General features: G+C 32.3%; 1 protein-coding gene across 30 annotated transcripts in view; it reads right to left on the bottom strand.

Annotated features, from left to right (window-relative positions):
• Positions 1–26,410, bottom strand: part of Adgrl3 (adhesion G protein-coupled receptor L3) — a 790,900-nt gene that overhangs the window by 283,604 nt on the left and 480,886 nt on the right. For 25 of the 30 annotated variants that reach the window (XM_048784572.1, XM_048784544.1, XM_048784554.1 and 22 more), the window contains 2 exons: positions 17,188–17,202; positions 14,247–15,047 (listed from right to left, as the gene is read on the bottom strand). In XM_048784572.1, coding sequence (XP_048640529.1) covers positions 14,247–15,047; positions 17,188–17,202 — 816 coding nt within the window. The remainder of the gene's footprint in view (positions 1–14,246; positions 15,048–17,187; positions 17,203–26,410) is intronic. The other 5 variants (XM_048784548.1, XM_048784559.1, XM_015481771.2 and 2 more) reach the window with 1 other exon arrangement.

The following is a 26,410-nucleotide window of genomic DNA, read 5'->3' as shown; positions in this document are numbered from 1 at the left end:
AGCAGCCCAGGAAGACAGAAGGGGTAGTATATATTGCTCAACCGATTCTGAATGCATTAAGACAATTATTCATGCTAAGATATAAAATCTATTTAAATCTTAGGAATCTAAAGCAGTAATTCTTTCTCAAATCCAGAATTAAAGCCCTTAAAAAATATTATTCCAGGGCTTCACTTTAAATACTGGATCAACATCTTAGGGCTCTAATATGATGGAGTATGGGAAAGAGGCAGAAAATTCATATTTTAACAGGCTCCTGTAGTGATTTACATAGTCTTTTTGCAGTGAGTGGTTAGATAAGAGATTGACAAACACCTATTTAAAATCCAGCAACAAAAATAATCACAGAAATATTTTTTAAAACAGTATAATAATTTTATTACACTCTTTATTACTGACCTAGTGGGGGTTATGGCCTATAGAGTAATTCTAAAATTTTAACAGCTTGTTTGAAAATTCAGATTCATCTGAGGTGAGACCTGGCAATTTGAACTTCTTATTCCTATTGGATCACACTTTGAGACCCATATGCCTTTATCTCTTGGGAATCAGTTTCATTGACTCTTACTCTATATGATTGAGTAAGAGTTACTTACCTTATGCTATACAAAGGTATATGAAAACAGGTTTCGAATCATCAAAACATTTAAAAGCACTGATCACTAAAATAAAATTATTTGCCTCCAAAAATAATTAAATGAAATCACAGTAAAAATATTTGAATACTTCCTTTACAAATGGCCTTTAATATGATTACTCTATCATCATGACTATCAGTACTGCTTTTCTCATCAAATGCATTCCTTGCCTTGTTTTAATAGCTAATAGTCAATATTCAATTAGCACACATACTCTTAGGAAATGTAAGTACAATCATATAAAGGTCATAGTTGGATAACTTTTTGTTAAAGATGAATGCTTCAGGTGGGCAATTTTATTTGTTTCACAGTCAAAGCTGAAAGTATATTTTTTAAAGTTCCAAATGTGATTACAATAGCTGACTCTTTTCATTCAGATGCAATGTTAGTACATTTACACTTGTGATTTTCTTTTTATGTTTTTCCCTCTTTCAACTTCAAAAAGCTGATGATTTGAACTCTTTCAATGTCAAAGTTGATTTAGTGTATCACTAAACCAAACACTAGAATGGAGCATAAGTATTATTTCTTAGGTCTCAGGCAAAGAGCTCAATCCATTGTCTTATTCAGTTTCTATAAGAGAGTAGACTCCGTAACATGATATGTATCTTTCAGTACTCTATAACCAAGAGCTAGAAACAGTTTCTAGAAATGCCCAATACTTTTAAGAACTTCTATGATCCATTACCCATAGTTGGCTTTTCATGGTTTCAGTTACTTATGGTTAACTAAGGTCTAAAATTATCAAATGAAAAATTCCAGAAGTAAACAACTCATCCATTTTAAATTATACTTTGAGTATCATGATGAAATCATATCTTTCCCACTCCGCCCTGCCTGCATCTTCCCTTTCTTCAGCATTTCTATGCTGCATATATTACCCATCCATTTGTTACCTATCAATCCCCTCAGTTATCAGATCAACTGTATGGTATCACAGTGCTTGCATTCAAGTAACATTACTTTAATTAATATGGCACCAAAGCACAACCTTTCATTACAGTATATCAGTATATCCTATTTTATCATTAGTATTATTAATATTATATTGTATCTAAGTTAGAAATTAAACTTCACTATAGGTGTGAATGTACAGAAAAAAAAACATATAAAGGGTATAAAGAATTTGTGCTGTGTCTCATTATCCACCCAGAGTCTTGGAGTGCGCCCCCATGGATAAAGTTCTGTATGACTTTTTCATCCTTAGACAAAATAAAACACACAAAGAGAATAAGGACTTTTCTTGCACTTTTGTTTTTGCAATACTACTTAGGTATTTTTCATTTGCTCCTTCAGATCACAAGAGGGTGCTAATTGTATCTTTGATGCAAATTGAAAACAATTATAAGGCCTTTTTACATCATTTCATAGAATTCTAAATTCATCATTGGTCCTTTATTACTGTAGATTATCAGGCTAATTTGGAAAAATCTATTTCTAAATTTTAAAGACAATGTATTTACTAAAGAAATCTGGTAAAACTCAGAAGAAACTCAAATCTGAATCCTTCAGATACTGCATACAAATATTAAAATTTATACCTAATATCAACATTAAACTTTTGAGTCCTCTACTTGCTAACAAAGACATAGAATAAAAATAGACTTATGAAACACAGAGTATTTTTTAAAAACACTCAAAGAAAAAATTTTAAAGGACTTTTCTAGTACAAATAAAACTAGAGAAAATGTATAATGATCTAAATTACAAATCATTTTGACATACCTTTTAAAAATTTAGCAATATGTAATGAACAGATCTCATTATTAAATATTCTTCTATGTATAACTTTAATAGTTTTACTGCTGAGACATTTAGTATGTGATCTAATAATTGTATACAAAGTTAATGGGAAAAGCATGCCTCAAAATTTTCAAGAAGATACTTCTGTTGATACATTATTTTAGAAAAAAAATTCTCACAGAAAGGATTTACCTACACAATTATAACAACCAAATTTTTCTCTTTCTTAATACAGAGGAGTTTTAATCTAGATACATTTAATTTACATGAATTCAAGTACTTTTAATGTAATTGGAATACTACAAATTATACTTTGTAAAGGTAAAAAGTGTAAAGGTACAACAAATCTGATTTTGTACTCTTTGTATTGTTCGATAATACATTATTATCTTTATACTCCAGAGGGACATGATTTCTAAAAACGCAGGTTTTATAAACTATTAAAGGAGTTTCAAAAATAATTTTTCTTATACCTAACTTTTATTTTTACCACTTGACTTCAAATAACCTGACATATATAATTTGGGGGGAGGGGTACTGGGAATTGAACTCAGGGGTACACAGCCACTGAGCCACATCCCTAGCTCTATTTTGTATTTTATTTAGAGACAGGGTCTCACTGAGTTGGCTGAGGCTGGCTTTGAATTCGTCATTCTTCTGTTTCAGCCTCCTGAGCCACTGGGACTACAGGCATGTGCCACCTCGCACAGTGCTGACATATAATTTAATTCCACTAAATGATTACTTTTGATGTTCAATTCCTATTGTGAATCCTATCCAAAAGTTTTATACTTTTATGACACTAATTTCTTCTGACTAGGTAATCTTATTTTAGTAGAAAATCAGATATCGAAAAGTCCCCACCCTCATTTACATCTAATAGCCTGACAGATTTAGAACATTTAAACTTTTCCTTGCATGCAAAACTGGGCCTTTGAACCTTTGCCATGGTTACTTCTAATTCTTTGGTCTGGAACACAATCAATTAAGTGAGTAGTCCTGTTTATACACAGAAGTAGTACTCTGCCATGTTCTGAAACCTTGAAAATCATAGTTACTGGACTATCTGACAGATTAACATGTTCATATTCATGGGAAGTTTGGTAAAAGTTATGGTAGTTGACAGAATATGGTATCCCCGAATATGCCACGTTAGCACACTGATGATTTTGAACTGAAAACAATGGAGAAGAGGCAGAGACAAAGCTAAATGGGACTATATTATATTGAGCATCTCTAATCTGAAAATTCAAACTGCTTCAAAATCCAAAACTTTCTGAGAGCCAATATGACAAGAAACGTGGAAAATCCCACACCTACTCTCATGTGAAGGGTCACAGTGAAAAGGCAGAAAAGTATTTATAAATAACGTATGAAATCACCTCTAGGCTTTGTGTATAAGGTATATATGAAACATAAATGAATTTGACATTTATGCTTGGATCCCATTCCCAAGATAACCATTCTATATATGCGAGTATTCCAAAATCCCCATGCCCAAAATTCCAAAATTCAAAGTAATTATGACCCCAAGCATTTTGAATAAAGAATACTTGACTTGTGTTAGAAAAAGGGGAAATTCTAGCATAAAACCTATTTTTGTTAATTATTTTATAGGCATCAACACTTAACACAGTGCTTTTGTTTCTAAGGGATGTCACATAATACTTTTCACACATTTCATGATGACCAGGTCTTTTAAAATATTTGGCGGGCTGGGGATGTGGCTCAAGCGGTAGCACGCTCGCCTGGCATGCGTGCGGCCTGGGTTCGATCCTCAGCACCACATACAAACAAAGATGTTATGTCTGCTGAGAACTAAAAAAATAAATATTAAAAAAATTAAAAAAAAAAAATATTTGGCGACACTGCATTTTACTGTCAGACTCAGGCCTTCTTTTCCTCTCCATATTTTCCACCTGGACAACTGCAGGCAAACTGTGCTTTTTCTTTTGAGCTTTTTCTTGAAAACCTCACCTTATCCCTTTCCATCTACTGAAGCACGTCACAGGGCAGTCACATTTTGCCCAAAGATGGAGGGAGACCCAGAGCAACCTAAAAGAGCAGATTTGCCAAATTTCCTTAGTTTACTACTCTTAACTCTTACTCCCTTGTCACATCATGTTTTTCCATGACTTTCCATTCTTCATCAAGCTTAGTATAAAAACACTCAGGTTTAACTTTTTTTTGGAGGTGGGAGGGGTCATTTCCTTTTGAAGGCTGACAATTGTGCATGACAATTCTGTCATGAACAATCTACAATTAATAAGTTAAAAGCAATAGTTTGTGCCCTTTTCTCTTGTTAATCTGTTTTTAGTTACAGAGCCCCAGCTGAGAAACTAGACAAGTANTTCTTTACATTAGCACATTTTACCAGAAATATATATATATATATATATATATATATATATATATATATATATATATATTATACATACATATTATATATAATATATAATACACCTGTCATGTGTGTGTGTATATATATATATATTTTTTCTTCTCTTACCTATGCATTGCCTACTTGCTCTCTAATAATGTTTTAACAATTAACACCCCAATCTGCCAGTACATGCATTTCTCAATTTGTCCTTAACCATATTTTAGCTACTTGAGGTTAATTAAATCTTTGGAAAATAGCTCTTTACAAATGAAAAATAAGTGTACTTTAATCATTTTCTTTTTGAAAAAAGGGAACTCATCACTCTTGTTCATTTATTTTTAAAGAAAAATATATTTCATTTTTGTGTCTCTCTTCCTTTCTTTTCTTTCTTCTTCTACTTTTCATCATTTTGCCAGTTTTGCTCATAGTTAATACGCATGAGAATATCGTTAGCAATCCATCTGTATTCAGAAATGGAAATAATTTATGCTAAGTAGATTTAAATCTAATAAAGATCCAGTCCTCAAATCTCTAAAGTCCTTCAAATTGCTCAGAATCTCAGCAAAGTTTCCAACTAATCCTTCTAATCCTTCAATAATTAAATCTTTGTTTCTTCAAGTATTTCTGAGAAGTTAACACCCACACACGCATACAAACACAACACATCCTATAACCCACAAAACACTATATATCACATTCTCTTCTAGGCTTATGTGTGTTACATATCTTTTCTATTGTAAATATAAAATATAACAGCTTACACAGATGAGGTCCTTTGAAGTCCAAATTCACATTTATGAACTGAGTTTCTCTGGGGAGATGACTTTCTCTTTCTCCTTGGTGCCTAGTCATGTTTGTTTTTAAGGGTTAAAGTAAGCATGTGAACACTAATAGACTTTGGAGGGGAAGACGAGTGCTCTACAACACATTTCTGTTTGCTTGCCCTCCCTCTGCTTGAGGATGGATGTAACCTGATACCTTTCTTTGACTTCAGTCCTAGAATATGTACACTGTTCTCCCAGCTCTAGCCATGCATCTAAGTTATGGCACCTGTATTCTTTTTGATCACCTGTGGTGGTAACATGACAATAAAAAGTAAGTCAGACCAGGCTTCTATATGAAGTTCTGGACAATATATTTGACATTCGAGCTACTCAATCACTCTGATCATCAATTTCTTCACCTGGAAATAAACATGAAGCTTCCATTGCATAATTACTGTTAGGACTGAATTTGATAATCTCTATAAATGGTTGTCAAACACCTAATAAACAGTAGATAATACTAATAGTTTTTTTTTTAATAATTTCTCTTTGTTTTTTCTCCTAATTTGTTTTTGCTAGACTACTGCCTCCCTCACTATTGTAACTGTATAGCAGGGAGCTGTTTAGCCTTTACTACATTTGAAGATGGTTTTCCCAACTCAAATATTAATTTGTGCATGAATTCCATTTTTCATTTTTGGCTTTTCTTAATTCTTGCAGTTTTACTTTCAAGCCTTCCCTCCACAAACCATTACCATTCATATCTCTTGATGGGTTTCTCTATAAAATACAAGTCTAACCTTTTGTCTAATACATTAATACTCATGCTAATAGCAAAATTAACATAGATTTTAAAAGGAAGTTATGTTTTAATAACCATAGTCTATATTTTAATGAATAGTGTGTTTGTAGAAAAACTGTTTTCTTGTTTTCAAAGGCAAAAATTTCTTTAAAGTCATTTCCATATTAAAAAAACCCTAACATTATAGATACTATTTTAGAAAGTCTTGATATCAACAAATACCTGTCTTTTCACTTACATTTGTCTATTTTAGGTAGAACTGTTCTTTTTAACAATATTTAAAAATAAATTCAAGTTTTAAGGCTAAAATATTTTAATCACAAAATACTTTTTGTATTGATTTATGCCTTCAGTGGAGTTAGTAGATGTGAAAGGTTTGGCCATAAATTTGTACTGTTGACAAGCAATAGGCAAATTTCTTTAAGCAGATAAAAATAAGTATTCTCCATTTGTTTCTGAAGAAATCTGGCAACATGTCTTGTTTTGTAAAATTACAGAGTACCATAAATTTTTACCTGTCATGTATATGCCTTGAATTATTTGGTCATTAATTAATATTATCAGAGAATTTAGCTTTCTAGAGGAAAAGCAGTCATTAAGGAAGAAATACTATTATTCTTAAAAACACAAACTGTCAATTGTCAAACCTAATCCAAGCTACTTGAACATTATTTAAACAATTGAGAAACACATTCTTGGGTATTTTAACAGCAATAATATAATGAAATCAGTTCTCATTTACCTATGCTAATATGGATCTAAGGGCAGGTTTCTAAGGTGGAACCCCTAGATAACCTGAAATCTCATTTTTTGTCACTGCTACTAACCCTTTTAAGATGTGCTAATAATCCGCTGCAGGACTGTTTCAGTTCCACCTGCCTGCCCTCTTGTGGACATGATAATGACAAGTGAAATGGCTCCAGAAAGGACAGCTGGTGTGAATCAGAGGCTTAATCATAAATAAGTTGTCTTTTTTATGACTGTGACTTCCACATAGAAACAATTTTGATCACTTTTCTAATAATTGTTCATTTAGCAGGGACAACACTCTACATGGAAAAATTTACTTTGTAACATTTTTGAATCGTTTGACCCCTTGACTCCAGTCTCCATTATTAGGACCGCCAATGTTATGGTTTAGATATTAGGTGTCATCCAAAAGCTCATGTGTGAGACAATGTAAGACAGTTTAGAGGTGAAATGACTGGGTTATGAAAGCCCCAACCTACTCAGTGCATTAATTCCCTGATAAGGATCAACTGAGTAGAAACTGCAGGCAGGGAGGGTATGGCTAGAGGAGGTGTGTTTCTGAGGGTGTGGCTTTGGGGTAAATGTCTTTTGTCCCTGGAGATCTCTGCTTTCTATGCCATGTTTCCAGAGGCTTTCCTCCACCACACACTTCCACCCTAATTCTCTGCCTTACCTCCAACCCAAAGCAACAGAGTCAACTATGTATGGACTGAGAAATCTGAAACTGTGAGCCGCAATTAAATTTTTCCTCCACTAATTTTTCTTGTCAGGTCTTGTCATAGCAGCAAAAAGGCTAAAACAAGTCACCTATGTGACAGATTAATGGCTAATACTGGGTTCCATTGGATAAAGTGAGGTTCAGCTTTCTTTTGTATAGGACTGTGTATTTTACACTAATCCTGAGAAGTGGAAGGTGTCATTCAGGGAAGTTTAAACCCTCAATTATGAAGAAATAAAAAATACAGCAAAGGTTTAAAAAAAAAAAAACTTGAGAGAGTATTCAGTTGATGTTGAGTGGCAACTGGACAGTTCTTCCAAGTTTTGCAAGTTGGCTGGGAAGCAATGTCCTTCAGGCAGCAGCTGTCACTACAGGCCATGGAGAAGCACTGGGAAGAAAAAGAGGGGGCCCCTTTGGACACAGGGAAACAGCTGATACATAAAAATAAAGTGAGGGTTGAAATTAGCAACAAGTTGCTGACAATTTTTCTCTTTGTAAAGTGCACTCAGCTACTAAGACAGAGGTAAATTAAACTTTAGAGACAATGTGGCATCTCAAGTGGAACCATGGAGCAATCATAACCCATAGGCTGTAGACAAGTCTGATTTAAGATTCTAGAGTTTCAGGCTCTATTTTCTGTTGAGGGTGCATCATATTTAACTAAACTGTTCAGGAAGCAGATTCGACTACCTATTAAACACGTGACAGATTCAAAATGTTCAGGATTCTCTGCCCAGCATTCACATTACTCAGCTGTCAAAGTAAAGGGCTCAGATATATGATGTGAAAATTACATTTTAACGAGGTGTCATGTGTGTTTAAAGTTCTTATTCATCACCACATAGCCACAGCTTTTACTGGAGACACAAATTCGCTTAATTAGCATATTATAAGGACAGAAGGTTCACCTTATCTGCATTGTCAAACTGTTATGTGTAGGCTTTCTGTTGTTGGTTTAGATTCTACTACCTTCGGCACATAGAGGAATGGTTCATTTACATAATCTCAAATGGCTTTCAAGAAAATGTGGACTGTCTGGGAAGCAGAAGAGCTGGTAGAGGGCAGTGGTTCTGTCCATCCGTTCTATTGTTAGTATTCATTGCCTCATGTGTTCTGCATTAAATATCAACCAGTGGACACTGTATCTTTCAGAAAATATTGGAAGTAGGTTTATCTGCTTGTTCTAATTATCAACTTGAGCCTAATTCTTCCTCCTTCAGAAGAAAATACTGATAAGTATTTGCATATTTGCAAAGGAAAATCTAGATTTTTCCCCAGACAGTTTGGAGACAAACTAACTATAAGAGTCAAAGAAAATGACTCACATCTCATCGTTCTTCATTAATGAATAATGAATTAGGCACAAGGTGATCTGGGAGAAAGAACAGTTAAGACTGACAGCCAGTCAACACCAATCACTATTAATGGATAAAGGCAAGTGATACAACTGATTACCTCACACCAGATATGCCTGGACACACAGAGAGTTTAAGAATTATGAAGCAAACCAGAGGCATTCAAATAACCTGTGAAATAGCTAACGAGTATTTGGACGTTACAAGTCACAAAAGAGGATCAATGGAAAGCAATGATGAATGTATACTTTATACCATATTTTATATGGTAGGAAATTGACTCAGTTAAATGTTCATTTGAAGAACATTCTAGATTGAATAGTTTTAGATGTAAGGCTCTGTTCAGAAAATAGTAGCACTTTCACTTTCATTTTAGACTAAAATGCTAAATGCTAATAAACATTTTTGATACAGTGTCCAAAGTTGAATCATCAGTTCTTCCAACACAATGCTTTTCTTTCCTTCCTTTCCTTCCTTCCTTCCTTCCTTCCTTCCTTCCTTCCTCCCTCCCACCCTTCCTTCCTTCCTTCCTTGTACCAGGGATTGAACCCAGGGTTTCTATTGAGCCACACCCCCAGACCTTTTTATTTTTTATTATGCCTTTCTGAATATAATACACTTTCCATTTTCTCTACCATGAAGAAATCAGTAATTTTCTAACTGAACATTTTGAAACTGTATTCTTACTATAAAATTCTCTGATCAACTGCCCTTTTACCAAGGCCCAGGACAGCCTGGGTGAAGAGGAGAAGGACCTAACTGTAGGGTAAGGAACCTGGGGACGATGGCTGGAATGAGTTAAAACTTCTGGACTTAGAAGTTCGCAGCAAACAATGAAGATGACTAGCAGAGGAGCATACTAAAATTATATGGTTTATAAAACAAATTTAGAAATAACACTTCTACTCTCAATATCCTAAAAAATCAGAACACTGTAAGTTATTTTATTTCATTTGTTTGTTTAAATCATTTAACAAACCTTTACAGAACACCTACATTTATCAGGCACTCAATAAGACTGTAGACAAAAATGACCAAAACAATATCAATGAGATTATTCCAGTATTAATTCAAGTCTAAGTGGTTATAAAAAAGCATTTTATAAATTAGAGACTCTTTGCACTGTGTATTCTTAAATAAGTGAAATACAAGTACCTTATTAACATTTTAAAAGAAATTGTTTTCAAATATATATAGTTACATGGATATGAAGCAGTAGTATAAAAATAAGTTCTTATTTTTACATCAATTTATTTTGGAAAACCATAAGAATATTGGCAATTCGCAGTTGATATAATGCAGAATAAGTGATGGTAATATAATGTCCTGAAAATATTTTTAGATAAATCAGAAATTTTAAACTTTTTGTATACTGTACACAGAAGAATGGAACCTTAAAGATCTTTTCAATGAGAAACTTTAGTTATATTCTACAATATAACAATGAATATTTGCAGTACAAATCTAAAGAATTTAATTAAAATTAACTTCTTGATATGGTAGAAAACAATCCATTACACAGATTGTATCATCCCTTACAATGTTTTCCTTTGAAAAAGAAAGAAAAATATATGTCATGTAATGAGCCAAACTAACAGAAGACAATTTAGCAGTGGGGAGGTATGTGCTGGGAAAAGTAAGGGACTAGAAATAAATGACTTTTACAATCACTCTTTAGAATGTTCCTGAGGAACTTTTCTTCACATACTTCCACAAAGTTTTCTATTCTAGAATTTAAAAATGACCCTTTTAAAAACATAACAAAATAAAACATCTGATTTCATACTTGAAAAGTAGGTAACAGTTTTTAGAGTATGAATTCATGGTAATTTTCTCAGAGTATAAATTACAAATTGTACTTTACTTAGAGAATGCTTATCACTAGTAACAGAAAGTTCTGAGTAAGTTACATAAGCCACAATGCTTTGGGGAAATGTGGATAATAATGGTGCTTGAGGCTCCCTGGTGTGTAGCTTAGTGATGCAGTTAGTGACTCTACTATGCCTATTCTGTGCATTACCTCATTAAAATTTAACAAAAATATTCTGAGGTGGGTATCATTTTTTCCACTTCATACTTGAGGAAACCAAGAACAAAAGGCTGAGCAAACTTCCCACAATTGAGCAACTGACAGTGGTAGAATTCAAACCCAGGTCCTACAAGACCCTTTAGTTCATATTTAGAAACAGATGCTACCTATGTGTAAGCATCACCAGAGAGCTTTCTATATCTATGAGAAGCACACATTTGTGTTTATCTCCAATGCTAGGTTTTTTGGTGTACAGAACAGTTATATACAGTAGAAGTAAAACACAGGTAACCCTATACAAAAATCATTAATTATTTTTTGTTACAGAACATAGTTAAAATAAGAACAAGAAGACTTGGACTGCTACCAACAAATGGCAACAACAAATACATTTTTGGTCTACATACTTAGGTATGTTTTTGACCATAACATATTTGTAAATTGAGAGTTTTCATATATGGTTGAATAAAAAGACCCATAATACACTGGCAATAAGAATTCCTTGAAGGCAATTGCTTTGAAAAATGTCAATGTAATTTACTACAGAAAAACACCCACCAAAAACTGTGGAATGAAGATGAACAGCCTCTATTAATGCTAACTGAAATTCTCGTATCCACATATAGCATGCATAAAATTTACTTCTACACTTATTCTTTCCACCTCTAAACTACAGTAAGTCCATGCCAAAGTACCAGCTTTTTAATTTGAGCAGCTGTGTGTGCAAATTGATACTTTTTCTGGCAATTATATCTACAAATTTAATACAGGTGAAATCCCACTATTTCCAAAACAAAGTATTAATTGTGGTTGTTCAAAAGGAGTGAAAACTGAATCTCCTGGCTTAGGAATTCAATTAAAAGCTGAAAATTATCATTTCTTAAAGTTTGTCACTTCAAAAACATCTTTTTTTTTTTTACAAACATGAGCACTAATAGATGTGAGTAAAATGGCCCCGCTCCCATAAATAAACAAACAGATAAATAAAATTAATTGAGTGGTACAACCTTCTTCCTGGCCACAATTAATAACAATTCTCCTCTTTCTACCTACATAGAGTTATCAAATAACATATAATCTTTTAATAAACAAAAGTGAAACTATATTATTGCTTTTTGCTCTAATTACAAAATATGACTATAATTTCTTTTGAGGCCATTTGAAATTACTTTGTGATCAAAATGAATAATAAAAAAAGGTTAAGAACCATTAATAAACACAGTTTTCAGTAACAAATTATTTATTTTGATTTAAGAATATCATAGCTATAGAAGAATAGGTTGTATCCTAGGATACAACCCAATGATTGATTCTTGCTCAGGTTCTCAATTGCACAGTATATTGTATTTAAAAATATTACCTGTACTGCATTTAAACAGATAATGCAGTTGGTTTAGAAGATTTTTTGAAGACCTAATAATAATTTGTTGTTGTTGCAAATTTGGCTTTCCTTTCCATAAAAGCCAATTCAACACAATATCAACATTAATGATTAGGAAAAGAAGCACTGTCACTTTTCCTGAAGCCTTTTAGGGGTTAGACAAAAAGCCACCTAATTTGTCATTCTCTCTAAAGTAGTGGTAGAAAGCCTTTCATTCACTCACTCAACAAAGAGCTATTGAACCTGACTTAAATGCATGCATTATATTACACTAATGTCTGGAAGACAAAAATAATTATCAGATAGATACATTTTAAAAAGAGGATATATAGTGTTGAGGTTGTGGCTCAGAGGTAGAGCGCTTCCCTAGCATGTGTGAGGCCCTGGGTTCGATCCACAGCACCACATACAAATAAATAAAATAAAGATATTGTGTCCACCTACAACTAAAAAAACCCCATATTTTTAAAAAACAGTTTATATAAGGTAATGTAATTGGTCATATGAAATTTAGAATCTGTTTCTGTAAGAAAATGTGTATATACTGGACTATTTAGAAGAATGGCATGCTAGTGAAAGCATGGTAAAAAAAATGGATGTGCATGATGGCATGTGTCTGTGATACCACTACTCAGGAGGCTGAGACAGGAGGAATACACACACACACACACACACACACACATACATATATATATATATCTGGGCTGGTGTATAATCCCGTGGTAGAATGCAACTAGGTGAAGTTCCAGTACTTAAATAATATTTTTTTAAAAGTGCATAAAATAAGGATATTAACAGGAAAATCTAAAAGATAGAAATACTTGAATGGGTATATTACTATCAAAATTCAGACACCTCTATTTTAATTTTCCACTACATTTAATCTTAGAGAACATTATTATGGCTTGCTTCAAAACTTAACTTTTAAATTAAGATAATTCTGTTCTCCTGTGTAAATAAAAGTAAAAAAAAAAAAAGAAATAGAAAAACTGAAGCTATTTATAGTTATCTTTAAACAACATTAAAAGGAAATAGTATGTTCCAGAGAGATAAGGGATACTTTTAAAGAACTGAAAGGAAAGATTAGATCTCAAGCTTATTCAAAACTGTTCTCCATTGTCATTTCTTATAAAAATTGTGATTTTTTTTGTACTTACCATTTATGTACATTATTCTCTATATCAAATAAGTTCACTCAGACAAAGGCACACTCAAACTGACAATTTGTCCCATGAAGTGGTCACATAAAATGATCTGTGAGGTGAATATATTGGTTAACAGTTCCTGCAGCATTGTATCATCCTAAACCCTTGATATGTTCCAAGCAAAGAGCATTTTTGAGGGTATTTCACAATTAATTAGAAAGGATAGCATCCTATCTTAGCAAAGGTTTTGTGTATTTCAGTATGCAAAGATCTAACCAGCAGCTAATGTCACATTCCCATAGAAAAGAAGAGCTAAAATTTTTGGAGAAAAGCTGTACAAAGGACAAATAATCAGGTTTTCATAGTTATAAATTGTTAGGACTGAAAGTGGTATCATTGATTTCTCTAAAAAGATAAGAAAAAGAATAGTTTTAGGTACACGGGCCAGAAGAGAGAGAGACCACAGTTTAACTAATTAAAATCATGAGAATAAACTCTAAGTATCCACCCACAGAATACCATCAAAATTCAAACTTACCTGATCTACTATCCAGAGGTCCAAAGTCCAAGGAATATTTCACTACATGATAGTTATTCCACACATAGAGTAGGTTGTCCCTGGGGTTGTAATCCACAGCTGCTATGTATTGATATGAATTGGGAAAAGGAACATCCACCAGACTATCCTTGCTTTGGTCGGTATTGTAAATGTAGTCAATCTTATTCCCGGTGGCCTCATTGTCATCATCCTCATATACAGATTTGACCACATACAGAATCCCACAAATCATAAATGCATTGGAAGCTGACCTTTTATCATATGCAGTATCCCATGTCCCTTCAATCCGTAGGGTATAAGGGTTCAACTGACTAATGACGATTTTACCATTGTTTTGTTCTGTTGCATAGATGACCCAGAGCCCATTTTCATCCACTGCCAGGTCTATGTCAGATTTGCCTCCCCATCGGTAAGGGGAGGTATCATGGTAATTGGCATTTGCTATGATAGCCTCTCCACTCTTTATCCTAGTCCGCAAATCAAACTTTACTATGTTCCTGGTGCGTTCTTTATTGAAGAACAAAGCTCCATCATACACAACAAATCCTGTGCCATCCACCCTATGAGGGAGCTTGTAGGTAGTAGTTGGCCTTCCAGCAATGAAGTCATCTTTGGATGAATATTCAGTCAAGGTATCAGTTCTGTAGGGGGTCCAGGGCATATAATAAATCTTGTCAGAAGCCTGAAGAGGGTCTTTGCACCATGCCCCAGACTGGTGGTCAGACTCAAACAAATGTTCACTCTGGTATACTCCTTTTAGTAGTCCAGGACAAAGAAAAACTGTTGGAAGGGAAAGAGTTAAGACAAAAAATTGTATTAATTAATTATTTTCTCATATTCTTATTTTTCAGCAAGAATGCAACTGTAACCAGAGATACCCACCACCACTTATTTTGGTGCATTTTTTGAGAACACAAAGTATTTTTCCATATTAATTTTGACTTTTTTAAAAAATCACTTTGATTTAATTTGCTTAAAAATTTAGACTTTTTTAATGAGTAGCTGTGCTTTCCTGTGGTTTTTACCTTTGTTAAAGTGTATGATAACATTTGTGAATATATGTATCAAGTGCAACATATGTCTATGTGTTCTATAGACATATAACAAATACAAAACTTTATACACAATGTGTTTATTAGTTCACTGAAGAACATATCTTATTTGGAAATGAAAGTATATTGTTTCCACTCTCAAAAAAATTAGCTGTTGAACAGTTGTCATTAATAAACATAGGAATATCCCATAGTAATTTTTGTTTAAATAAATGAAAAATCTTGTATGTTACAGGCCAGTGAATCCTCTAGCAAAAAAAGCTCTTGAAACTGCTACAACACGCACAGAGCATGCAGTCCACACAATTAAAAATGAGTGATGGATGGATACTGGAAGGAAAAAGAGAAAGGAAGAAAAAGAAAGGAAAGAAGGAATAAGGAAAGAAGAAAGGGTGAAAAGTTACAGAAAAGAACCCAAGATCTAGATTTTAATCAGTTAAAAATGTCCTGTTAAATACAGTAGTATTGGAACTTAAAACATGTACCTTTTACTGTTACATGAAAAAAGCATTAAAAAACAAGATTACTTGCTATATTTTGCTGCTCATACTTCAGAATGAAAACAGGCAAGAATCATCTGATTCACCTGCATTTTAGTATGATTCAGTAACATATTGTGACAGTGGTTATAAGAAAGCTTGTCTGATTCATCTGACATGAAGGGGCAATAAAGCAATGTTTCCCATAGGGCGGTCCTTGAAGCACTGGTTTCAAGTAGTAAAGCTAGGTATTACAACAAAAGAAAAAAAAAAGGATCCTTAGCCACATTTGTCTAAGAAATGTTACATCAGATACTATTGTGGTAGAGATTCTAATATCACAGGTAAATTAGAGAATCTCCCAGGCAGAAGCTGTAAGGGTGAGGAATTTTCACAAACTAATTTGATCTTGGAATTTTTCCACAGAGCCTCTTTGGATTGCAGTCTTCTGCTGAACCTGCTGTGGGAAACACTGCTCTAATATATTTGCAAAGCAAACACACTGAAAAATAATCATGCAGTCCACTGTTATGTTTGAAGTGATTAGAAATATACGGGGTGGAAAAATTAGGAAATCACAAGGAATTTAGATGCTGACCCACTTTTAATGATTTATTATTCTTTCAGCATTAGTGATTAGCTTTTTTAATAGTGATTATAAGCCAAGATTCAATGGAAAACAAGATGAAACTCAGCTACATTTTTGGAGATTATTGAAGAGGACAATAAATTACCAAAATCTCCCAAGTTTTAATTTTGAAGAAATAAAAAAAATGTCAGGGGAACTGGCTATCAAAATATTCCATAGCAAGAATAAAAGAGCATTGTCAATTTAGAAACCATGATAATATTGATGATTATAAAAAATTTCTCAGCTGTTTAAATGATTGCTTTAGTTGTAAGGAAAAGTAACTCTTTGCTGTAAAAATTGTCCATCACCTTTATGCTAAAGTTAATAATAAGCCCTTGGTTGCTAAAGCAATTTAAAATATTTTAGAAAATTATCTCCCTTTCCCCCTAGTACACACAAATGAGTGAAACAGGGGAACCTACACCAGAGCTATGAGAAATCATTTAGCACATAAATAAAAACAAATCTAAAGCAATCACTGTTCATCACATCTATTGGATTTCTAACTACTTACTTAAAAATAAAGAGGAATATAATATAATGTTGAAAATTTTACAATATTAAACTGTGTTAGGATAAAAGGATCAAACTAGCATTGGTCAGTAAAACAGATTAAAGTGAAGTTGAGCAGCAGAAGTAGTAAATAAACTTCCATAAAATAGATAAGAATTAATAACAAAATTATTTTAGCTCAATGTTAAACTGTTAAATAACTTAGCCTATAAATAGCATATAATTTATGAAAGGTATTTAATTACCTTTTTGTTCCACTTCTATTGGAGAGAGAGAAGTAAAGAGAGAAAGGAGAAAAGAGAATAGATTAATGGTACGGTATTGGCCAAGCAGTTTTTATTCACCTCTTCCAAACTGAAAGTAAATAATTCATTTCACTCATACTTCCTTCATCGAACATTATGTTTATTATTTAAAAACCCATTTGTCTAATGCAGTTTTAAAAAAATCATGTAAACTTTAAAATACAGTATAAACTTGGAAAAATAGGCAAAAATTAATCAAGCTGATTGAATAAGCATACTACTCCAAATGATAGACATGAAATGCAATATTTATAATTACACCAATATTTTATATTTTAAAGGGCAGGTCAGCAATTATGTATACAGAAAGCTTTCAAATAATTTTGTTTGTTTTACTTATAAATACTAAGTCTGTACCATTATTTAAGATAATAGTCTTCTTTTTTATTTCAATAAAAAATGTTTCTTTTGAAGAAATGACATCTTCAAAAGAAACTACTCTTCAATTGTTTTCTAGAACCTATGACTCCCCATAGCTTGTCTGTCTTGTGGGAAATGTCCTCTATGAGGTTACACATTAACCGGGAAGCTCTTTCCCTGAATAAATGAACTTATAACCCTTCTTAAAGAAATTTATCTCACACTTATCAATATTTGATATTATCATGGAAAAATACTGTCATTCAGAAATACCTATTAGCAGAAGATTCTTATAAATTTTATAATTCTTTTTCTTATAATTCTTATAAATCTGCCTCTGCCTTTTTTGACATTCTTAACTGAGTCAATATACAGTCATAAAAATGTTGTGAGGCCCTCAAACACATAGTGTTTATAATTTCTAAAATTAATTTTCATTATTGTTTTTAAGTTACTGATCAGTATAAGTCAGTGAAAGTTTTGAGAAATTATGACATATTTATTTATCAATGTCCATTAAGTGACACCTTTTTGAACTTATAAACATTTGTCTCTTTAAACACAATTTGCCTGCATCCTAATGAGGAAAAACAAACAAACAAACAAACAAGTTACCAACAAGAAAATGGTACAAGTGTCAGGAAGAATGGATTCTTAAAACTTTAAAAATTACAGATTATAAATATTGTAAAACTAAGGCAATTTTACTGGAAGGGATGAACTGATAAATTATGCACAGTAAACATATTGAAAACTCCAGGAAAATTTCAAAGACAATCAAGAGATGCTGTTTTGGTTAATTACATTTGGGTGAGATTTTTGTTCTTTGACCTAAACTCATGTTTTCAATTACTGTCAATACATACTTATTTCTAGTCATTGACTTTTGAAACCTCAATATGATGCATTTTAAGAAAAAAAAACTGTATATACAAAAAGTTAGGCTAGAAAGTTGTAGCTCACTAATTTACAAGTCTTATTTTTAACACTATTCCTAAAATTATTTAAACATTATATTGCCATATTGTATCTCAGTTATACTTTATTGAGTAACTAACTACATGGTAAACATGACTGTATGACTAAATAGAGACCAGTTAAAGACTTTATCTAAGAGATGTATGCCATGCTTTCACTAGAATACAAACCTGTGTTCAAACTTACAACTAGAAGACCTTGTCCATTTAAAAATTACTTAATCAACAATCTCAAAAATTTGGACTTAAAACCCATTACAGTGAGGGTGGCGATTAGAAATGGGAAATCATCCTACAGTTCACATTTTTCAATCACTAACCTACAAAAAATTTTTGATTAATTTGTTTCCTTAAAGTAGCTCCAGATACATGTTTTTGAAAATTAAATATGGAGCTATTTATACTCTACAACATGAAATGTACCCTCCCTCACAGAATGTTAGTCTACTTTCACATTAAACTTATAGACAGTTTTATTTACAAATATCCTACTTAGTTGAGTGAAATTTGTCCCTTCAAAATGAGGAAGATAGGATTTGTAACAAAAAATAGTGATAATGTTTCTATTATATTTTGTAAAGATTATCTTACATTTTAATAGAAATTTTGATTCTTCAAAGAACTTTCATCTGTCATCTCAGCAGTCTTTTGGAAGAATTTTGCTTTTAATACTTGGTTCTTAGTCTAATTTCCAAGAAATTGGCATAAGCTCTATTGTAAATAGAGCTTGCCTCTGTTACTTGCTGGTTACTCAAAATTAAGATTTATTAGGCAGTTCTGCTTTGGAGAAAATTATTATGGTCTTGCCCATGTCATGACTGGCTGTAGCTCATTTATCTTTTATTTGCTATTTTCAAGACTGAAGTAAAACAGACCTATAATTTAAGTTGAAACAAGTGCACACAAATCATATTCCCATAACAAAAACTGGCAAGACAACATAATTTGTCGTTGAAAAGCTTAGTAACATTTAGAATTGGCCAGTCATTGCCTATCATCCAATTCTGATTCTAGAATGTTCCTTATCCCTGAGACAACAAATTAAAGTGATTTTTGAAACAGCATATCACCATTTCCTTTGTAACCGCACAATGCCTATTGTCATTTAGATATGAGGTATCCCCCAAAAGTTCATGTGTGAGAAAAAGAATGTTCAAGGTAAAACAATGTGAATATGAGAAGTGTAACCTAATCAGTAGATTAATTATTGATTTGGATTAACTGAGAAGTAACTGTAGACAGGTAGGGTATGGCTGGAGGAAGTCGGTCATTAGAAGTGTGCCTTTTGGTTCATATTTTGTCACTGATGAGCCCAGTACTTCAGCTTCTTAACTGCCCTGTCCTGAGTTGCTTTTCTCTGCAGTGCTCTTCCACCACAATGTTCTGCCTTACTTGTGCCTAAAACTGTGGAGTCACTCCCGAATAAGCTGAACTTCAGATACCATGAGACAAAATAGACTCTTCCTTTTCTATGTTTTTCTTATCAGGTCTTTGGTCACAGTGACAAAAAAGCTAACTAAAACTGCCAAACAAATAATACATCCCTAATCAATAATGGCTGAATTAAATACATAACTCAAATAATGGTGAATATTATTGCTTCCTGATGTTTTAAGAATGTTGTAAAACATGGTGAAACTATCTGGTTGTACCATGTGAAATCAAAATGCAATGATTTATCTGCATAATGCCTTTCAATATTGTAATGGTTGGAAAGGAAAGGAAAATTTATAAGAAATTTATATAAGTCATTAAACATAAAACTGGAGAAAAAGTATATAGATAGTCCTGGGAGTAATACTGGCAAGAACAATTTGTTGCCATAAAACAGCCTGCAAAGATCTAAAACTACAGGCCTAACATACTTGTTTTTCTCCTTTCTGAAATGAGATCACAAATTAATGAATTATATGATGACAACTGGGGCAGGGCCTTATTCAGGATCTCCTATCCCATAGCTTGACTTATATTCTGAATTCTGAACATTATAAGTGTCATTGTTCATTTCCAAACCTCTTTGGAACAAGTTTGTTTTCTTTTCTCTCTTTGCTCCAACTACTTTTGTTGTCCATTCAGTCTCTATAAATACGTTTATATATTTCCTTAAAGTGATTTCATTGTTGTCCTTTGTCAAACTTAATGTCATATGTTATATCCTGTGGTTAGAGGGAATGACAAATTCATGCTAAAGATAATTTTATTCTGTATAAAAGAAGGAAAGTAGAAAAAGAGTCTAGTAAAGTTTCCCTTCAATCTTCAGTGTTCATAAAATAGATATAACATCCAATTATGTTATTGCTTAGTAAACTAAAATGTTATCAGTTCTAACCAGTTTTTTTTGTACCACATGTAAAACTTTAGAATTGCATCCTTTAATTTAAAAAGGTATGGAACAGAGAGCATGTATATTCATTGCCAAGTTTTTCCAAGCTTCATTGCAAATTGCAAAGAAATAAATTTGTTGCATGCTGAAAATTGTTAGTGCCATAACTAAGAACTATGAAATGGCATCTAAATGTCCTTTTAATTTCCTTTTCTATACAGTAAATCATAGATCACATTTTCTATCAACAACATCCATGCTCCTAATAGGTAGAAATTTATAATCCAACAATACTTCTCTATTTCTGCAATATATAAACATATACCTATGAAGAACATAATATAGTTATAAAATATTAAATAATTTATAAGAAAATAGATTTTTCATTGAAATGATATTTTAAAAAGAATTATTTTTTGGGTTACTTTTGGCTTAGATTATTAAAATACATTTGGGTACCCTTATCAGAAACTTGCTGACCAATTAAGGAAGTGTAGAAAGGCAAACTACATAAGTTATAAAAAAAATGAGTCTTGCATAAAAATTTCACCAGATTTAATTTTTCATACAAAAATTTAATGTGGCATTTATTTTTTCCATCTGATAAAAATTGACAAAAAAGTTTAAAAGATTTGATCAAGGTCAATACTAAGAGGTATTACAGACCTGTCATGTGTGTAAAGGTTTCGTGCTGATTCTACCAACAAGTAAATTCAAAGAACACATTTTTATTTTTGTACTCTTGCTCTTCATTTCCATTCTATCACCAAATCCATGAAGGAGCATACTTAAGAGGAGATACACAATATAAGCAGAATCTCCCTGAGGGTAGGCACAATATCTGTCATCATATGCACTAATTAAGAACTGAAGTTTTCTATACAAGACTGATTTAAACATCACAAAACTCTTATGAAGTGGACATTATCATTATCTTCAATTTTCAGTGGAGGAAACTGAGACACAAAAAAACCATGGCTATATGGATAATATGTACTAGAACTGGGATTCAAATTCATGTTTTGATCTTACTCATTAATGATCTTCAGTGAAATGAAGGATAATCTTATTTATCTCTAGTACCCAACACATAGATCTCAATATTTGTTTCTTCTTTGCAAAAAACAGAAATACAGTATTTTCAAAGAAAGGAATTAGATCACATACTTGTTAGCACTATCATCCCTTGAGACTAGAAATGCAAATCATCTCTCACAGGATTAAAATAATAGAGGGAAAAAATGGGCTCCACATTTCTTGGTCAAAGAAAACATGATTTCTGTTATCAGTGAAAGCAAACCTCTGTTCAACACCTCATGTCTTACTAATTTTTATTATTCTGAAACTGAAAACACTTTCTCTTCTTCCATTACACATTCACCAAGAAACAAATAGAAGTTCCTCAGTAAATAGCAGTAAGATTTGTAAGTGCATCAAATTTTTTGGTATAGTGCACACCAAAAATTCTGACAGATGTCTGTCTTTTTCAGTAAATAAAGTGCTAAGCCTTTATTTAATGAGAGACTGGAGTAATCTCTGCAGCTCAGCTTCTAAATTAGGCTTTTCAAATAACACCCATGCATCATTGAATAAGAGTGCTGCTCAAGCACCTTGTATTACAATGGCTTCATATAATGTGTTTCAAAAATGAACACCTCCTAATGAATTTCCTCCTGGAGTGTGTAGATTGAAAATGTCAATAATTCATAAAATACTTTCACTAGGCACATTCTAATTTAAACACTTAAATACAATATCTATAGATGCTGCAGAAACTGAGAAAGCCTTTTATTTTGTGTTAACGTTATATTCCATTGATGGATTTGTTAAACCTTTCAAACTGTTAATTTAGCCTTTTAAAAGAAAATAGTGCTATTAGTAGACTCTTTTTAGAATCTATTTGTAATAGCTCTAATAAAAATAATAATATTTCAAAGTTATTATGGACGACACTTAAAATCAATACTACATTTGGTTCATCAAGGATGCACCCTTGTTATAATGATTTGTCACTACTATGTAATAAGTATATGGCATTTACAGTTGCTAAACTACCACAACAAAAAACAAACACAGAATCACCTTGCATACATAAGACCACATATGTATAGTGATATATAAGAACCATTGAATGTATCTACTGAGTTCCTGTTTTGTGTAAGGCCTTTAGAGTTACAAATACAGAGAAAAGTAACCATAATATCTAAGAGTTACTAAACAGATTTCACATGGGTAGCCATCACATGGCACTATCCCTACAGAAACTTGTGAATTTGGTAAAATAAACAGGTTATGGAGGATAAATTGATCTCTACTTTAGGGAAACACAGTCTAATGACTGGGGATTTTCAGGAAATTTATATACCAATAACAAGCTATTATTGAATGTATTCAAAGAAACCTGTCTACTGATATTAAAAACAGACAGGAATAGAAGTAAACAGCAGAGAAAGGGATCTTGTCAAAAGAAGCTGAAGTAAGAAGAGGGAAAATAGTTTTATTAAAATCACTAGTTTATTTGTAAGATGTCACCAGTTTATTCGTAGGACATATTTTTGACCAATTCTTACTACTAAGGTTCTATGTGTCCTACTTCATGTATGCAATAATTATGGTATTGAAATGAATCTAGATCTAATCTCAGAAATTTGGTAAATACTTTATATTAGTATTTCTAGGATCTGGGGCTGAAATTTTGTTAGATATAATTTAGTCTCAGTTAATATTTTTTTAAAATTTTTATTTTTTATTTTTTTTTTGAGAGAGAGAGAGAATGAGAATTTTTTAATATTTATTTTTTAGTTTTTCGGTGGACACAACATCTTTATTTTTATGTGGTGCTGAGGATCGAACCCAGCGCCCCGCGCATACCAGGGGAGCACGCTACCACTTGAGCCACATCCCCAGCCCATCAGTTAATATTTTAAAATGAAGAAAATAAAATGAGAATATTAACATATTAACCCCAAATTACAATTTATTTTTCAATCCATAGTATCAAAACAAATTAACAAGTAATATAATAATTTTTGATTCACTTAGTAGGTTTTTTATTTTTATTTTTTTTCCCAGTGCTAGAGTCAAATCCAGGGTATTATGAAAACAGAAATTGCTATCCTAATTTTATTGATGAGAAAAAACAGAAGTTGTTAAGAAGCAAAGTTACATTATTTTTGATTGGATTGAATTGAATTAAATATTGTCTTTCTGTCTTTACATGAGCATTGTGAATTAATCTTGGAATTTAAAGTTTCTATCATCACTTCATGCAAAAATATGAAACAACAAAACCCAGAGAAACCCTCAGTAAAGAACAAACAAAACAGAAGCAATAACATCAATATTTTGAGGCATAGCCTAGGAATGTTGAGGAGCTACAACACACTCTGGAATTTTGAAGAGCCTTCCAAATATCTCATCCAATTTGGGATTGGATAGTTAGCTAAAGAACAGAAAATATTTTGTATTAATTAGTAACATATTTAAAGATGAAAATATTAGTAATACAAATGTAATTTCTAGAACTAAAACAAAAGTGAACAAAATTTATTTTAGAAATTTTAGAAGAAAATATATGTAAAACATTCTATATATGTCAACCGAATCTCTTGGGAGGTAGATTTAAGATCCTTACTCATTTGATTTTTTTGGTATTTGATGAGGTCAGGAAGCCAATTCATATAGAAATAACACCAAGTCTTTAGATTCATTACTCTAGTTTTCCAAAATATGATTTTTATATGTTTTTTCATGTCTTATGTCTAATTAATTCTGAACATTAACCCTATTCTTCACAATGGAATATTTTTATTTTGTGTAATCTATAAGAATATGTATTTCCAAATATTTGCTCATTTTGCCACCTTTGTTCAGAATGCATCACCTCTTACCTCCTGATGAAGCTACACTCTATTGTTAGGTCCTACCTCATATTTCCATTCCTTCAGAAACACTTTTTCACTTATCATAGTCCGTATTTAATAACTAAATACATTCAATATAGTTTTCCCAGGAGAAGTCACGTTAACTCTGCTGCAATTCTTGTCACTATTATATAGATTGGGGAACTGAGTAAGTAGTCTTGCTACTTATCATTTAATTTAAGGGTTTAAATGCCTTTCATGTATTATCCACTTAATAGTCACATTGCTGCACTAAAGTATACAGTATTTTACCTTCAATATTACAAAGGAGAATACTATGGTACAGGTAAGTTAAATAAACATGAATGCTAGACCCAAGATAAAGTGCCAGGCTTCTGACACAAAAGCCCAAGTTCTAAACCACTATCTTTCAGATACAAGCAAGGATTGTTGAAAAAACCCATTAATTGAGGGATGAAATATGTTGCAGTTATTCCTATTATTTTTCGATTGCTACTAGGGTTTTATTGGCTAAATTATATTCACCAGGTCAAGAAAATTATTTGATGCTCTGGTCTCACTGCAAATATGTGATTGTGATTTCCACACACACACACACACACACACACACACTTTTTAAGGTTAATATTAATAAATATCGATAGCTTATTCTTAAAGAATCATACTCAGTTTTGTTAAATAATCTCTATTAATAGTCATCTACACAAGATTTTTTTTCAGATAAGAAACATTTAGAACAGTGTCATATTCCATATTCTCTTGAGGCACAGGCTTATCATTTATAAAGCAAGAAGCCAGCATTTGATGTAAATCAATTATGTCTGACAGAAGTGCAAGGCAGGCAGGACTAGAATTAAATATGCCAAAAAAAGTGACACCCATGAACTTGATACTTGGTACATTTTTTTTTTCTGATTCAAAAGAAAAATGCATGTCTTAGGATAAACTTGTATAAGTAGCAGTTATCTCAGGTGGGTCCTCCTAATTTTCCTTATATATTTATTGTATTTGTTTTCATTTTTTATATATGTAATTCCATTTATAATTTGTTTTTAAATATAATTTCTTTAACTCTAAGTTTATATAATGAAATTGTTGTGGTAAATGTTTAATAATCAGTTTGCAAAAATTCGGAAAAATTATTTTTATTGGTTATTTTTACTTATATGTAACATTAGAATTCATTTTGACATGATTATAAAAGCATGAAATGTAATTTGCTCTAAATCAGTCTCCAGCACTTCCCCATTTCCTTCCCTCTTCCCTCCCTCTGTTGCTTCCCTTCTCTCTACTCTACTGATCTTTCTATTTGCTTATAGTTTCTCCATTTCTTCTTTACCCTTCAGTGATTATCACAATGTGTTGGTGAAAATTCAATGGCCTGATTCCATTGGCCTAGCCAAATATGGATAATTGGATAGTGAATAGTTTCTGCTTCTTAGCTCAAAGATTGAAAATACTTTCTTAGCTCAAAGCATTCTTCAAGAGGTTTAGTTCTACAATATTGTAATATGTGACACAAGAATCACATGCTTCTAAGAGTGGTAGCATAGTTTTCCCTGCATTTCATATGAACTTATGTCCTCCCTGTGAGAGAGACTGGTAGAATGAACAAATAT

Source organism: Marmota marmota, unplaced genomic scaffold, assembly GCF_001458135.2.
Source record: "Marmota marmota marmota unplaced genomic scaffold, marMar, whole genome shotgun sequence".
In the NCBI taxonomy this organism is placed as follows: Eukaryota; Metazoa; Chordata; class Mammalia; order Rodentia; family Sciuridae; genus Marmota; species Marmota marmota.
The sequence above is the reverse complement of the archived record's forward strand: the minus strand, read 5'-3'. Positions and strand labels throughout refer to the sequence as shown.